Raw genomic sequence first — 16,276 nt, forward strand, 5'->3', positions numbered from 1 at the left:
CAGGCTGGCCTCGAACTCACAGAGATCTGCCTGGCTCTGCCTCCCCAGTGCTGGGATTAAAGGCCTACGCCACCACCGCCCGGCAAACTCGGATTTTTTTAAGAATTCCGTATATGAATGAACACACACATCTGTTTTCCCATGCCTGGCTCATTTCACATAACATTAGTGTCTCTGGGAGCATCCATGTTGCTACCACATTTGACAGTCTTTCTGGTTCATTAGATAAGTTGAAAGTTTACTAGTTAATCCAAGACTGCTTCCTTATTACAGAGAGTAGATCGAGCCAAAACATAGATGTATTCGATATGGCAGGCACCAGAGTTCTCGGCATTAATTATAACAGTACCTCCAGGGAAATGCCATTTAGGAAGGGAGGGGTCCTATTTGCATATTTTGTGCCTTGTGGCTCTTAACAGTCAGCATTTCGGGGGCCAGAGAGATGGCTCAGAGATTAAGAGCACGCACTGCTCTTGCAGAGGGCCTGAGTTTGACGCTTCAGCCAATTAGGCAGCTCACAGTTGCTTCTAACCTCACTTTCAGGGAATCCGATGCCCCTGGCTCCGTTCACATCTGCATACCTGCACACAGACACACTTACATTCCCAGAATTAAAATTAAGTCTTAAAAAATTATTTTAGGGGCTGGAGAGATGGCTCAGAGGTTAAGAGCACTGGCTGCTCTTCCAGAGGTTCTGAGTTCAATTCCCAGCAACCACATGATGGCTCACAACCATCTCTAGTGCAAACTGATGCCCTCTTCTGGCACAAAATCATAGGGCACTCATAAATAAATACATATAAATTTTAAAAAAAAGAAAAAATTATTTTAAAAAGTGTCCTTTGGTAGTTGACCGCCTATACGCTGCTTGGAGCAGAGGAGAGCCGCGGGAGTTGCCGGTTTCCTTCACATCTGAGCATGCGCAATTCTCCAGTCTGGCTTTTGAGAGCCTTGTTGTCCTCACAGCCCCGTCAGAATCCTCAGCCACAGGTTCTTCTTGATTTCACGGCAAACAGCTGAACCGGTGTCAACAAGAGGGCCGACTGGATGCTCCAGCCCAGCTGGCTGTTTGTCAAGCACTGATTCATTCAACAGACACAGAGGTTCTGTTGAGGAAACGGTGTGAGCAGGCAGGTGGCTCATTAGCCACGATCCTCCTCTCCAGGGAGGCTTCCCAATGTGGAGGGAGCAAATGTTACACAAACACTTACCACGCAGAGCGGAATAAGTGCGCGGTGAAGGAGGAGGCGATTGCAAATCTGGGGGTTCCAGCTGTTTGTGAGTGTGGGCGGGGCTTCCCGGACAAGCCCCTGTTAGGCTTGTGCCTTGGAAGGTGAGCTGGGATGGGGGCATGGGAGGCCGTGCCATGCTGGGGAGCCAGCACAGAAAGGGGGAACGTGCATGAAGTGTTCAGGGCTGGGTGCTCACCAGATACATAGAAGAAGATGAAGGGTAAAACCTAGACGTCGGTAAAGATCTCGGCTCTGCGTCTTCCAGCCGTAACCACAGTGATCTGATGCCTCCCGGGTTCAGATCCATACAGTAGAGCCCGCGACAGCTGCTTGTGGAGCCGTGAGGACTCCAGAGGTAGGTGTCCCACCCACTCCAGCCTTATTCCAGTGGTTGTACAGAGGTGTATGCTCCGGGTCTCACACAAGGGATGGCTGTGCTGTGGGGTGTGTGTAAGGCATGAAGACCCTGCCCGGACCTTGAGGTCCTGGATGCTGGAGGACTGGGGACAGGCGCTGTGTTTCTGTCCTTCAGGAACTTGGCTTAAGCCCAGAAGGCAGAACTTCTACCCCCATGACTGGCTCCTCCCCTCCCCACTTGGCCGCTCCTTGGCTAAAAGGTGTGAAGACTGGTTCGAGAACCTTTTACAGCTGCTTCCTCGGCTCTTCCTGGGGGTGCCTGTCTACAAGAAAAGCTCCATGTTCCCAACCTCCCCTTGCTCACTGGCTCCCCCTACTGCCAGCCACAATCCAGGGATCCTGTGTAGCCATGGTGGAAAAGGTTCCAGAAACCCCCGGGAGGCCTTAAGTGAGAGCCCAGGGCCTTTCATCTGTTCCTTCCCTCCTTTTGAGGCCCTAAAAGCTTCAGTACTCATTTGTTCTATGTTTAGTGCCCAGTGTGGCCTCCAGCGTCCTCTGATAGGAACGGACTGTCCACCATCTCCAGAGAGGAGCTGTGAGCTCTTCTCTCAGGATGGCCCTGAGTGCCAGCGCCTGGGGAGGTGAGGGCCAGGCACCGGGCACTCGCTTCCTTTCCCAGACTTGCTTGAGTTCAAGGTACATGGGTGTTGTCCGTGAGCCTCTGCAGGCAGGCCCAGGCTGGTCCTCACCAGGAGTCGGTGCTCTGTCTAAGGTGGTCAGTTTTCCTCACTGTCACATTCCCTGCCTTCCCTTCTGGGGACAGTCATCTTCCTCACTCGGACATCAGTCTTCGGTATGTTTCGCACACAGTAAATCTTTACCAGGTCCGATGAATCTCATCACAGATTGGTTTGTGTGGATTCGACGTGTGAGTTATGAGCCATTTTGAAGAAACGTGTGTTTTCCTGTGCATGTAATTCAAAGTAGATTAGCAGCGCTGGCTGGTAGAGGCTTAATGAGAAGATAATTATTTATAATTACAGTATCAAGTGCGTGTAAGTGCTTGAGGATGCTTGAAGAATTTGCCTTTGAGAGCCTTAAACACGGCCTCACACATCTTCTCCACAGTATTAGTTTGTGGAGTCGGTGGAGAAAGGATGGGGCTGTCGGAGGTGTGTGTGCTCGAGCTGTGGTTCTAAATGGTCCTTCACTACAGGGTGACGGGGCCTTCCTTCCGGGCCCGAGGCAGGTGCAACTCTGACATTCTGGAGAGTCCCCTCCCAGTGATGTAAGGGAGAGGGCAAAGTGCTAGGAGGAAGTACTAAGTGACAGTGTTGGTGCAGGGCCAGTGCTGGACACAGTGCTCTCTGTTGCCAGATGGGGCGAGCAGAAGAAATGTCCTTGTCCAAGCAAACTGGAAACAAACATCGGAGACAGAGGTACTTCCCTAATAAAATGTCCTTCTGGGTGCCGCATGAGGATCCTCCAGATTATTGGTTTGGGGAGTGTGGGGAGAGATTGGCCTTCTTCCAGAGAATGAAGCTATCAGGTCCTCTGAGCAGGTGTCCATGTGAAGGCAGCCATATGTCTCTAGGAACAGGTGACGGGAGGATTGCCAAGGCTTCGGTTGTTTTTGTTTTTGTTGTTGCTGGTGGTGGTGGTTATGGTTGTGGTGATGGTGGTGTGGTGGTGGTGGTGGTGGTGGTGGTGGTGGTGGTGGTGGTTGTGGTGGTGGTTGTGATGGTGATGGGGGGTGTGGTGGTGGTGGGGGTGTGGTGGTGGTTATGGTTGTGGTGGTGGTGGTGGTGGTGGTGGTGGTGGTGGTTGTGGTTGTGATGGTGATGGGGGGTGTGGTGGTGGTGGTGGTTGTGGTTGTGATGGTGATGGGGGGTGTGGTGGTGGTGGTGGTTGTGGTTGTGATGGTGATGGGGGGTGTGGTGGTGGTGGTGGTGGTAGTAGTGGTGGTTGTGATGGTGGTGGTGGTTGTGGTTGTGATGGGGGTGTGGTGGTGGTTGTGATGGTGATGGGGTGGTGGTGGTGGTGGTGGTGGTGGTGGTGGCTTTGTTTTTTTAGTGCATTGGCTCCATTAGCAAGAAAGCCAAGTGTAGCCAGCAGCGGCGACGCACGCCTTTAATCCCAGCACTTGGGAGGCAGAGGCAGGCGGATCTCTGAGTTCAAGGCCAACCTAGTCTACAGAGCGAGATCCAGGACAGCCAGGGCTACACAGAAACCATCTTGGGGCCAAGTGCTTGGCATTTGTCTAGCTAAGTTCCCTAAGTTCCACGCTCACGGCCTCACTGGACAGTTTTCAAGTGTATGTCAAGCCAGGTGACCTAGTACAGGATGCATTACAAGTGGAGGGGAGGGAGAGTTCACTGCACAGCTCCTCCATCCCTCAGGAGAATCACCCTGCACAGGACAGGAACTTTGCCCTCCCTCCAGGCCTGCCCTGGGTGCCATTCCAGATGCCAGGCCCTCACTTGCTGGGCATGTAGACACTCCCAAATCCTCTTTTTCCCCCACCCACCTCCATCCCTGTAGCTGAAGTTTTCCTGTGTCCAGCCTGGTCCACAGCCACCAAACCCAAGTAAACACACAGAGGCTTATATTAATTAAAACTATTCGGCCATTAGCTCAGGCTAACTACTGTCTAGCTCTTACACTTAAACTCAACCCATTTCTGTTAATCTACATGTTGCCACGTGTTCCGTGGCTTTACCTGTGTGCCATTACATGCTGCTTCCTGGACGGCGGGCTGGCGTCTCTTGACTCAGCCTTCCTCTTCCCAGAATTCTCCTCATTTGCTCTCCCTGCCTATACTTCCTGCCTGGCTACTGGCCAATCAGCGTTTTATTAAACCAGTTTACAAGAGCATTATTCCACAGCACATCCCTTACTTTCCTTTCTTTCCCTTATACTTCTCATTCTTTTCCCTTGGTGACTGTAAATGTTCAGGTATTGTTGCCATAAAAGCAATAAACTTTTAGTCCTCATAAAATCATTTGGCCTAAACCACTGCTCATATTTTACAACATGGATCCAGCCTGAGATGGGGACATGCCAGAAAGCCACACCAGGGCTCTGTGGCAGACCTCTTATTGGAAGTGACAGGTCCAGAATTGGTGATGAAGGAAAATTTTCTGACGAGATTCTCACTGAGGCCCAGAGCCCACACAAGCTCAGGCAGCCATGTTAACAGCACTGTAGAGTAAGTTTATTTATTTATTATTTATTTATTTATACAATCAGCTTTGAGTATTTCATAAATCCAAGTTGAGATCCGGTTAAACTGTGTGTTATCCATGGGCTTCAAGCGACATTTATTTTCTTTGTAAGCCTCAGTGTTCTCGTAAAAGAGGGCTAGCATGAAAGATATATGGGCGCTAAAAAGGCTTTAGCATTGTGCCTAATTCACACAGACGTACTCAGTCCTGTTAGGGAAACAAGCTCGAGAGAAAGAAGGCTTGGACTTCTGTCCTGCTACTGACTTAACTTCCCGGTGCCTGGTTCCCTCGTTTGCAAAATCAGTATCAACAGTAGAATCTACCTCAGTGTGTTTCACAGATAAGCTCCTGTATGTGTCACTGAGGTGACTTTGTCCTTCTTTGGCTTGAAGTAGGATAATGCTTCCTTGTCCCCAGGAGTCATAGAGGCTCGTGATTTGTGGAGCAAGTCACCGACGACATGTCTCTCTGGGAGATGCATAAGGAGCTGGTGGTGTACATACAGCTCCACAGCATCCCAGATGGTATAGGTTCCAGCACTGCTTGGGGTCTTACAGCTGACTTGAGCGGCTGGAATAAGCAAGAAATAAACCTTTAAGAGAGAGAGAGAGAGAGAGAGAAATGGGGGGTCAGGAGTGGGGAGCCGCTGAGATTTTGACACTGTTGCCATGGCAAAGCCTTGCATATCCTGGCTGGCACACTGTAGGAACAACCTTTACTCTAGACCGGAAACGCAGAAGTCAGCTGAGCCAAGTTAAAAACAGTCAAGAACACTAAGAGTGATGAGATACCTGGCCACGGGGGCCCCCCTCAAAACTCTTGGGTTCTGACCATGCTGCCCCTTGTGGCCTGGGTGTAAATCTGCACCTTTAGGTGTCCTGAAATACCCATTGTTGTAGAAGTGGCTGCCTGTCGGAAGGCCCTGCCCCTTTCCTTGTGTGTCCCAATTCAGGCTACCTTTCTGTGGCAGAGGTCTCTTGTGCCTGGCCTTGGGACTAAACAGACAGTTACTAGCCATCTGTTGTTCTGAGCTGACTAGGCATCTGCAATTCTGAGCCTCAGTCCATGTCTCCTAGGGATCTCTTAGGCCATCATCGGTTGGTTGCTTGGTCCATGATAATGGAGCAATCAGGAGTCCAAACAGCGTGGCCCCAGCATCCTGTTGGTGAGCCCCGCCACCACCAGCTGCACCAGAAGATGGCAGAGGGGCAGAAAGGGAACCCGACGTGTGCGGAGGGGGCCGAGAATGCGGGGTGGCCCTACCTTTAACAACCCGCTCCCAAGTGAGGAAACGTACTTCTGTGAAGCCAGCCTAGCTGTGACTTTGTCCATGACAGCAGAACCACCAAGGCTTCCTCTCATGGCTGTGCCACCTCGGCACCGGCACATGGACCCCTGGGGACCTCTGGGGACCTCTGGGACAGGCTACATGTTAACCATAGAGGATGCACAGGAGCCCCCTGCTCCTTCCGGCTCTGTTGCCTGGGCTTCCAGGGTGTCCTTGCACATCTGGTCTCTTCCTGTAGGGACCAGAGAGGTAACTGTGCAGCAGCGAGCCTAAGCGCTGAGCCCTGTGCTCACTCCTAAGGACCACGTTGTACCAGAAGTCAGGGTGGATGTGAGTTACCTTGGGACGCTGCTGCTCGAGAGGCCTGATTCGCTGCTGAGATGACTCAGGGTCAGGTTTTGACGTCTGTCCAGGGCTTAGCCTTTTCCTCAGCCTTTGTTCCAGCACGCTGAGGGTAACAGTGAAAATGTCTCTGCCGCCGCCGCCGCCGCCGCCGCCGCCGCCACCACCGGAAGAAAACACAATTAGAAATGGTATTTCACGAGGAGGCTGGTGGTCTGCCTTTTATCCAAGTAATAACGGCCAGGGCGTTGTGGGAGGACGGGAAGAGTCAGCCGTCCTTAATAAAAACAGCCACTCTTCCTGCCAAAACAATGTTACGTTGGCTTTAATTTTTTTTTAATGGGATAACACAGAAGGAGCATGATAAAGAATGACCCCTCCTAACCCCGCGTTGCAAAAATAGCCGTGGTTAATACAAAGGTGCTTGTTTTTCTTTCACATTTTACATAAAAGTATGTATGCTTTTAAATGAAATTGGGGAGATGACAGAAAACGCTGATGGAAGCCATTCTGTGGACCGGGGTTCTGCAGTTCTTTGTGTGTTATCTATTTATTCTTCACTGCGACTGGAGAATATCGCGCGCGTGTGTGTGTGTGTGTGTGTGTGTGTGTGTGTGTGTGTGTGTGCATGTGTGGAGAACTTTGGGTATCCTGCTCATTTATTTCCCCACTGTATTCCCTTGAGACACAGGGGCTTTTCACTAAACCCAGAGCTAGGCTAGAAACCAGAAAGCCCCGGTATCCTCTAGGCTCCACACTCTCCACAGCACGGGGTTATACGCATGTGCACAGCCATACCCTGCCTTTTTTTTTAATGGGTGCTTGGGATTTGAACTCAGGTCCTCATACTTGAACAGCAACCACCCTTACCCAGTAAGGGTCATCTCCCCAGCCCTTCTCTAAAGAATCTTTAAGTCCATTTTGCAGAGGAGGAGACGGAGGCAAGGAGAGGGTAAGTCGTTTGCAGAGGCTGTTCGGTCTGTAAGGAGAGGGGTAAGATGCAGGAGTGAAGTCTGCCTCCAGAGCCCTCAGCCTGGACCTGTGCCATTACCAACTTCAGTTTACAGTACGCTGTATTTCCTCATATGATGCAACATTCACTCTTGTTTCTATCCCCCCCCCCCCCCGCCCCATTCTGCAGATGGGGTGATAGAATCCCACGTGTGTGACTTAGTTTACCCAAAAGCATGTAGCTAGTAAATATCAGTGCTGGAACAAACTCACATTCCCTCATACACACAGTTCATATACATGTTAACTGCAGGTGATCTGGGAACCTCTGACCTCCTCCCACAGCCTGATTCTGAAAGCAAGTTGCATCATCCAGGGGCCGGGGCCAATTTCAAGATAAGCCATGCAGGGCGGGCCGGCTTCAGCTCTCTTCCTCACACATAACGAGTTGTCTCAGTTGACACCCAGGAAATCTGTGGGCAATGAGCAATGTATACCTGGCCCTCCGTTATCTGTGCAATGGTCAAGCTTTATATAAAAGACCAAAATGTGCACCCCCAAACAGGTTTTGGGGGTTTTTAACTGAGATTTGCTGACAGGCAGTAAGGCTGACAGATCTGAGCTGTAAGTGCTGTTGGCTTTCCCCAACCCAGAGTCTTGAGGACATGCCAAACATTGTTACAAATTTAAAGTAAGGCAGAAGTCGGTCTGCCTCCTGGGAGTAAACAACGTCTCTGTAGATAAGGCTGTTCCGGACCTGCAGCCTTTAAAAGAACCCGGCCCATTGCCTTGGGACTACCTCGGTGGCTGACCAGCCCAGGGGTGTGGAGAGCTGGAGGAAGATGAGCAGGTGGTGGCTTATTGACGAGTTTTTCCAGGTAAACCATCAAACGTTTCTCTTCAGACATAGTAGGAGAATCCTCAAAAAAGAATGTCAGTTGTTTTAGGTATTTCTATAACTTTATTTGATCTTATCTGTGGATTCTAAGAGGGCAAGAGCAAGTGCTTACGGAATCATAAACAGGGTTGGGCAAAAAAAAAAAAAAAAAAAAAAGTAACAAGAATGTTGTGTAAATAGGCCAAGCCAATGGACACTGCTGGGATTCCCCTGGGGGGAAGAGCAATGTAGCCTTGATTGACAGGGCCCAGGAGTGCTTCTGCTTGCTTTAAACTCATTTTAACAATTTAAACACGCAGGTCCACAACATGTTCAGATTGTCAATGTTCATGGTGTTTTACATACTGACATCTTCCCTGAGTGTAAGTCACACTTCACTTAAAGATCGGAAGTCCTTATTTGGATGTGTGTGTATTGTCACACGGTGATACTCAGGTTTCTTTTTAGTTGAATCTGTTTGGAACGACCTGGGTTCTGGGAAACAGCTCTACCTAGAACTGTCAGGGCTATATGGCCAGAACACCTGAGGCTACGTTCTTTATTCTATGAATCGGTAACTTGAATGACTTCAGTGTAGACTCCTTGAAATAAGGAATGATGTCATTTTAGTGGATCCGTTGTTGACATCCCTTTGTGAATAAAGGAAGTGCTGGCCAAGGCTGGGTACAGCGGTGACATCATCTCTCCTGCTCCACTCTCCTGCTGATGAGCAATAAGAGCAGGATTAAGTAGGACCACAGGATAAAAGGGCAGCAAGAAGGCTGGCAGAATGAAACTGCTTCTGCCGGCCCTGGGGAAGCTTGGGAAGAGGCATTTGAGTAGCTCTCAGCAGCACGGTAGGCTGTTGATCCGAAGTAGATGAGCAGCGGACACTGCGAGACGGTCCATAGGATGCTCACATTCTCCGCTCATTGCGGACTGGCTCACTTGGGATACATGGCATCCCTCAAAGGCAACTGAGGCTTCAAAGGTGAGCTGGGGCCTCGCAGTGGCTGGGAGGTGTGGTTTCAGTTGGAGGGCCTTTGGAAGTCCAAGTCTGTGCCGTGGAAGTGTGATCAGATCTGTTATCTCCTGTGACGTTCAATTCCCAGCCTCATGGCCGTACAGCCCCATGAACTGCCCTGCCTGTGGCAAATCAGCATGTTCTAGGTTTCATCTTTGCTGATGTTCTCATTTGGACCCGTCGCTCTTCCAGTTCAGTAATGAGCCATGGGTACGCGGCTTCCCAGAGCTCTCCGTGACCACCTCGAAGATCACCATGCACCTGACACTCCTCCTTCCTGACCAACCAAAGCCGAGGTTCCCCCGTCCTCTTTTTACACACATCTTGTTTTCTAGTCTCACAGTGATTTGGCGTTTACTTCCTTCCAGCCTGACTTTCGTGACCCTTCATGATGCTCTCCCACCAGAAAAAGCAACGTGGAAGGGCACCTGTGTGTAGGAAGAGGGGCCGAGAGGGAACGCTAGTAAATTTGTACAGATTTTGTCAGAGGCTTCATATGCTGACCTGTGCCTCCTGACAGAATCGCTTCTTCCTGATGAGGCACCGGGCAGGATTTCGGACGGTGGCCGACTTCATACTCGTGTTGAACGTGGTCTGCCTGGGGTCACTCAGACACTGTGAGGTCTGTCTGTCCATTTCGTTCCTTACTAACCTTTTGCTCCTAGCTTACTGGTCCTTTTACAGGGTGGGAAGGGGGGTAACGTCCACCAAATATTACCTTGTCTCCTGTTGGGTAACATCAAGGCATTATTCCTATCGAGGGGATGTTAACTCAACGACTGAGATGCTCCAGTCTAGATGTTGTAATTGGAGGTACGGTCAGCCTCTCCAGTGACTCATTTTCCATCCTCTGAGGACAGTGTCAGAGTAATAGGGTGAGAGGCGGCTTGGATTCAAACCCTGGCTCTATAGAAACATGTGTGTGGCTTTGGCGTGATCCAGGCCTAGTTTGGTCATAAGGATCGAACAAGATAACCCCTGTGAACACATCTGCAAATTTAGTGCGCGGTCTGATTTTGATCTTCCCTTGTAGAGCACAAACTTCTGACCCTGACCATGATGCCCAGTACTGCTTTATAGTTCTTAGTCTGGACAACCTGCAAATGTAAAAGCAGTGTCATGTTATCTTTGTGTTATCACAGTGGTTCTCAACCTGGGGGTCCATATCAGACATCCTTCATATCAGATATTTACAGTATGGTCCGTAACAGTAGCAAAATTACAGTCATGAAGTAGCAATGGAATAATTTTATGTTTGGGGGTCACCACAGCATGAGGAGCTGTGTTAAAGGGTCGCAGCCCTAGGAAGGTTGAGAACCTCTGTGTGATCATCTATTCGCTTGTTTTAATCATTGTGGTTGTAGTTTGGAGTTATTTATTTCCTTATAGAGATACCGTTACATTATTCAATTATCAAAGTTAATCATGCACCATACAGTTCTGTCATATCTGCTTAATGGTTCTATTTGAAAATAATTTTCTCGATGGGTGTATCTGCTAAAGTTTCTTCTTCTTCTTCTTCTTCTTCTTCTTCTTCTTCTTCTTCTTCTTCTCCTCCTCCTCCTCCTCCTCCTCCTCCTCCTCCTCCTCCTCCTCCTCCTCCTCTTTCTTCTTCTTCCTTTCCCCTTTCCCCTTTTTCCTTTTCCCTTGTCTTGTTAAATGACTGGGTTCTGTATTAGAGGTCACACTGTGAGGAGCAAGCCTTCCAAATTACATGGGTACTTGAGAAACCAGAACTGACTGGGTTCCTCGTTCCATTATGCATCTTCTACCCTGGCCACCCACCGACAGTTACCACATACAGATGGCGAATCGGCTACACCGGAGATAGGATTTCACATCCAGGCAGTGTACAGCACACACAGATGGAGGAAGGAATTGGGCTGACCTACCTTCTTAAGCTTGGGAGGATTAGTACAGAGTGCCCATCCTGTGACACAGGCCGTCGGACCATCTAGGACTGAATGTGTGTGCCCCGTGTGCGTGAGCAAATTCTGTCCCACTGAATGTCTCGTTTGCTTCAGGTGTCAATGTGTTTCTCATGTCCCTGCAGGTAGAACGTCATGACATGAATACCCTCAGCCTACCCCTGAACATACGCCGAGGGGGCTCCGACACCAACCTCAACTTTGATGTCCCAGATGGTATCCTGGACTTCCACAAGGTCAAACCCAGCGCGGACAGCCTGAAACAAAAGATCTTAAAGGTGACAGAGCAGATCAAAATCGAGCAGACGTCCCGCGATGGGAACGTCGCCGAGTACCTGAAACTCGTCAGCAGCGCGGACAAGCAGCAGGCCGGGCGCATCAAGCAAGTTTTCGAAAAGAAGAACCAGAAGTCGGCGCACTCCATCGCCCAGCTGCAGAAGAAGTTGGAGCAGTACCACAGGAAGCTGAGGGAGATCGAGCAGAACGGAGCCTCCAGGAGCTCCAAGGACATTTCCAAAGACAGCCTGAAGGAGATACACCACTCGCTGAAGGATGCCCACGTGAAATCGCGAACTGCTCCCCACTGCCTGGAGAGCAGTAAGTCGAGCATGCCCGGGGTGTCCCTCACGCCCCCGGTGTTTGTCTTCAACAAGTCCAGGGAGTTTGCCAACTTGATCCGGAATAAGTTCGGCAGCGCCGACAACATCGCTCACTTGAAAAACTCCCTGGAAGAGTTCAGGCCCGAGGCCAGCGCCAGGGCTTACGGGGGCAGCGCCACCATCGTGAACAAACCCAAGTACGGCAGCGATGACGAGTGCTCCAGCGGCACCTCGGGCTCGGCGGACAGCAACGGGAACCAGTCCTTCGGGGCCGCTGGGGCCGGCACGCTGGACGGCCAGGGCAAGCTGGCCGTGATCCTGGAGGAGCTGAGGGAGATCAAGGACACCCAAGCCCAGCTGGCGGAGGACATCGAGGCGCTGAAGGTGCAGTTTAAGAGGGAATATGGCTTCATCTCTCAGACCCTGCAAGAGGAGAGGTACAGGTACGTCCGTCCGGGTCCTCCGCTGGGATTCCCTTAGACACGCGAGTTACCAGCCATGGCTGCTTAAAAAGTCACGTGCTGGGAAGGCGGAGCCAGGCGGATCTCTGTGAGTTCGAGGCCAGCCTGGGCTACCGAGTGAGCTCCAGGAAAAGGCGCAAAGCTACACAGAGAAACCCTGTCTCGAAAAAACAAAAAAAAAAAAAAAAAAAAAAAAAGTCACGTGCTAACGAAGGTGTTGGCAATAAATAGGGATGTGGATGTAGAGGCATTTAAAAATTGATAATTCTTTCCATCCTTCATAACTCTATAGAGTTCCCTCATTTCTGGCTTACGGCTGATAATTAGAGGCAGACGTTATATGCGTGGGTCTCTTAAAACATCATTACCCAAGCTGTGACTCACGTGCATATTAAGACATTGATTCATCAGGCTTCTGTGATGGTCTTATTACGCTAATTTAGAGACCTGTTTCCCTCCATAATACCAGTCAAGTGAACCTAATTCATTGGACAACGAGGTAGTGCTTGCTACACCAGATACTCGGCACCCATGTGAAAGCCGGGCAAGGCTGCGCAGGTCTGGAACCCCAGCACTAGGGGGCAGTAGAGACAGCGGGTTCCCTAGAACATGCTGGCCAGCCAGCTTAGCCAGGTTCAGTGAGAGCCCCAATCTCAGAAAATAAGGTCAAGAATGGCAAGGAAAAGCACCTGGCATCAGCCTCTGGCCTCTGTACACACCCACAGCACGGATATTAATATGCACACACACACACACACACACACACACACACACACACACACACACAAGCATTTTACTGTAAGTGAGTGGGTCTTAGTCACCATCCTGAGATTAATATACTAATCCAAATCTTTTGGGGTCTCTCAACTGTTTGTAAAAGTGTGTGTTTTATCAGCTGGCGTTTATATGTTTACTGCTTTTAAATAAAGAATGTAGATAACCAAATGTGAGATTATTTGCCCCATTTTGCTCATTAAAAAGATCCTCCCAAAGTACTACAAAATGGGTTAACTTCTAAGAATGTAAAGTAAATTATGAATGTTTATTACACTAAAATATTTAAATTGTAATTACACATTTAACTTACACATTATTTTATACTTGATATATAATTTTGTCATAATTTAGAATATGGCTCTTTTTTCATTTTTATGAAACTTTATTGCGATGTCAAGATTTGAACTCAGGGCTTCATGTATCTTAAGTGTGTGTTGTACCACTGAGACATATCACCAGCCCTGCAACCATTTTTTAACTTTACGTATGCGTCTTGGATTTCAGCGTGTTCATCGCGTGAGAACTGTTTTCGAAGCCGTGGCTTCTCCGAGAATGTGTTGACCTTAATTTCATCCAGATAGTTTGAGAGACAGTATCTTTTGGACGCATGTCTTATCCCAAACCACAAATCCTCACTTGTGTGAGCTTTGGGCTATCTTTGCCGTCATGTGTCCTCTGTTTGGTTTGTGATCCTGGCGACATAGTCCTTAGGTGAATTACCTAAGAGACTTCAGAAGGCTTGCTTAGAACAGTCATGACGTTTGCCACCCATGAAGCTGAGCCTGAAGATAAAATCAAAATCTGAATTAAACCTTTCACCTACTTAAAAAAAAAACCAAAAACGATCCTATCAGATGGCCTACATAAATGTCTATAACTGGCGTGGGCCAGTCATTCCAGGCTAAGACATCCTCCCGAGATACTGCACCGTCTTTAAAGTAGGCAGGACAGAGTTTCAGATAAGACCCAAATCCTCTTCTCAGAGGTAGGTGTGGGAAAGGAACTGTCTTTCCCTCACTTTTGGATTTTTGGATATGCTGTTCCATAGCTGTCTATAATTTACAATGTGCTTAAGCTTAAAGTAGGTTTTTTAAAGTTTTAATTTTTTTTTATGTGTATGAGTATTCTGCCCGAGTGTGTATCTGTGCACCATGTGCGTGCAGTGCCCACGAGGCCAGAAGAGGGCGTCAGATCCCCTACAACTGGAGTTAGAGACAGTTGTGAGCCTCCATGTGGGTGCTGCGGTTTGAACCCGGGTCCTCTGGAAGAGTGGCCAGGGCTCTTAACCGCCGAGCCATCTCTCCAGCCCGGAGGTTAATTATTTATGAGCAGTTAAAGACTAAGAGCTGAAAAGCACGTCGGGGTGTTCAGCGTGAAATGGTGGGGTGGACGACGGGAGTGAGAAACTTTTTTTTTTTTTTTCCCCTCGCAGGCTGTGTGGCCGTGAGACCCCGATTACTGATGGGCAGGAGAGGGAGAAGCCACGGCAGATGTGGCCGGTCCTGGCTTGTCCTTGCTGCATAGCCGTCTCCTAGCTAGAGGCAGCAGCATCCCTGACAGAGTCTTATCTGTCGTCATGGCAGCCAGTCTAGGTGCTGGTCGGGCATGGGTGGGAAAAAACAAAACAAAAAAAAAACAGGTTTGATCTTGGTAAAGCCTCAAAGATGATGGCATAATAGTTAAGACTGTAGAGACAGGTCCCTTCTAGAATTGGGATTCCCGGGTAACCCAAATCATGTTCCCCACAAATAGACCCACTCTTTCAGAGAATGTCTCGTGGGGGATGAAAACAAGCCAGGGGCCCCAAGACAAAAAAAGGACGTCATTCTAGAGCATGCCGTTGGGACGCGTGCGAATGTGCTCAGTGTGGGCTCCTGTCTCTTTCAGGTATGAGCGACTGGAAGACCAGCTGCACGACCTGACGGAGCTTCACCAGCATGAAACGGCCAACCTGAAGCAGGAGCTAGCCAGTGCCGAGGAGAAGGTGGCCTACCAGGCCTATGAGCGCTCGAGGGACATCCAGGTACGGGTCCCCTCCTGACTGAACCCTGGGGTAGGGTTTGGCCAGGCTCGTGAGACATTCTAACTTGGTGCATGTCCCTAAGCCCTCAGTGCATGTGGGAGCCACACTTGTTTTCTCGGCACAGACGTCTCCCATCCACCTCCTGGCCCTCCTGGCTTATGTTGACAGTGTTCACTGAGAGATTTCTACCCTCCCCTCCTGTTGCCTAACTCAGTTGGCAAGTGTTTATCGCCAGATCCAACCCCACCAGAATTTTACGAAATTTCAAGTGTTGGGCAGCCCTGCCTTCAGGAAGCTTCCTGTGTGGGCAGGGCGTGACCAAGAGCCGCATTCCGTAGTGCAGAAATCCAGTCCTGCTGTGCCCCACTAGCTGGGGTAGGAGGAGGGAGGAGGGATGGCAGTCAGGCATTCTGTGGTGAACACTGGATTTGAGTCCCGGGTCTGATATCTACCCAGTGTGGTTCTGAGCAAGCTTTGAGTCTCTTCATCTGTAAAGCAACTGTTTTGTATCATAAGGATGTCAAGCATTGGACTCCCAGCCTCCACCGAAGCGCTGCCCAGGGCTCTGCTTTTTCTGTTTACTCAGTTGCCCTTGGAGGTGGCTCCTATCATTGTCCCCATTTCTCAGATCTGGAGACCGAGGCACAAAGAGGAGATGTGACCCGAACAGGGCCGCACAAGTTGTCCCTTGGGAATGGCTAGGAAGGCTGGACTGAAAGGGCTAGACGGGACCCAGAAGGTTGACAGGAAGGGATGAGCAGATAGATCTACATAGAGTTCGTGTCATAAGCAAAGGCCAGCTGCAGGGCTTCCTTCTGCAACCCCCAGGCTGCTATAAAACAACCCTCGCTTCTTGATCACCTTTCTAAAGAGATGGTAAGAACAACCAGGGAGAGTCTCACTTTTTCAGATGTCCTCTGTAGTCTGTGTGTGAGCGTCAGGAAGGCCGTCGGCCCTCGGAATCCCAGCTCACCAGGGAGAAGAAGGCCGAACCATAAAAGATGGCGGTTTCAACCTGGTGTGCGTGCAGCAGTTTGGCTGTGTGCCTTTTATTCTGCCCTGGTGGAGGGTGTGTTTGCTGATCCCAGAGGTCTGCTTGGACAGTTCTGGGAAGCAGAGCTTCAGAGCTGACGGGAAACGTTGTCCCCAGAGAGCAGGGGACACTGGAGGACTCCGTAGGCTGTTGTCTGAGT

General features: G+C 49.8%; 1 protein-coding gene across 5 annotated transcripts in view; it reads left to right on the forward strand.

Annotated features, from left to right (window-relative positions):
* The window catches only part of Tmcc3 (transmembrane and coiled-coil domain family 3), a 156,581-nt gene that overhangs the window by 137,112 nt on the left and 3,193 nt on the right, over window positions 1-16,276 (forward strand). For 4 of the 5 annotated variants that reach the window (XM_052753162.1, XM_052753161.1, XM_052753163.1 and 1 more), the window contains exons 2-3: window positions 11,349-12,265; window positions 14,948-15,083. In XM_052753162.1, the coding sequence (XP_052609122.1) occupies window positions 11,349-12,265; window positions 14,948-15,083 (1,053 nt within the window). Of the gene's footprint in view, window positions 1-8,965; window positions 9,263-11,348; window positions 12,266-14,947; window positions 15,084-16,276 lie in introns of those variants that run through there. The other variant, XM_052753164.1, reaches the window with a different exon arrangement.

Source organism: Peromyscus californicus, unplaced genomic scaffold, assembly GCF_007827085.1.
Source record: "Peromyscus californicus insignis strain IS unplaced genomic scaffold, ASM782708v3 Scaffold_24__1_contigs__length_46423439, whole genome shotgun sequence".
NCBI classification, from domain to species: Eukaryota; Metazoa; Chordata; class Mammalia; order Rodentia; family Cricetidae; genus Peromyscus; species Peromyscus californicus.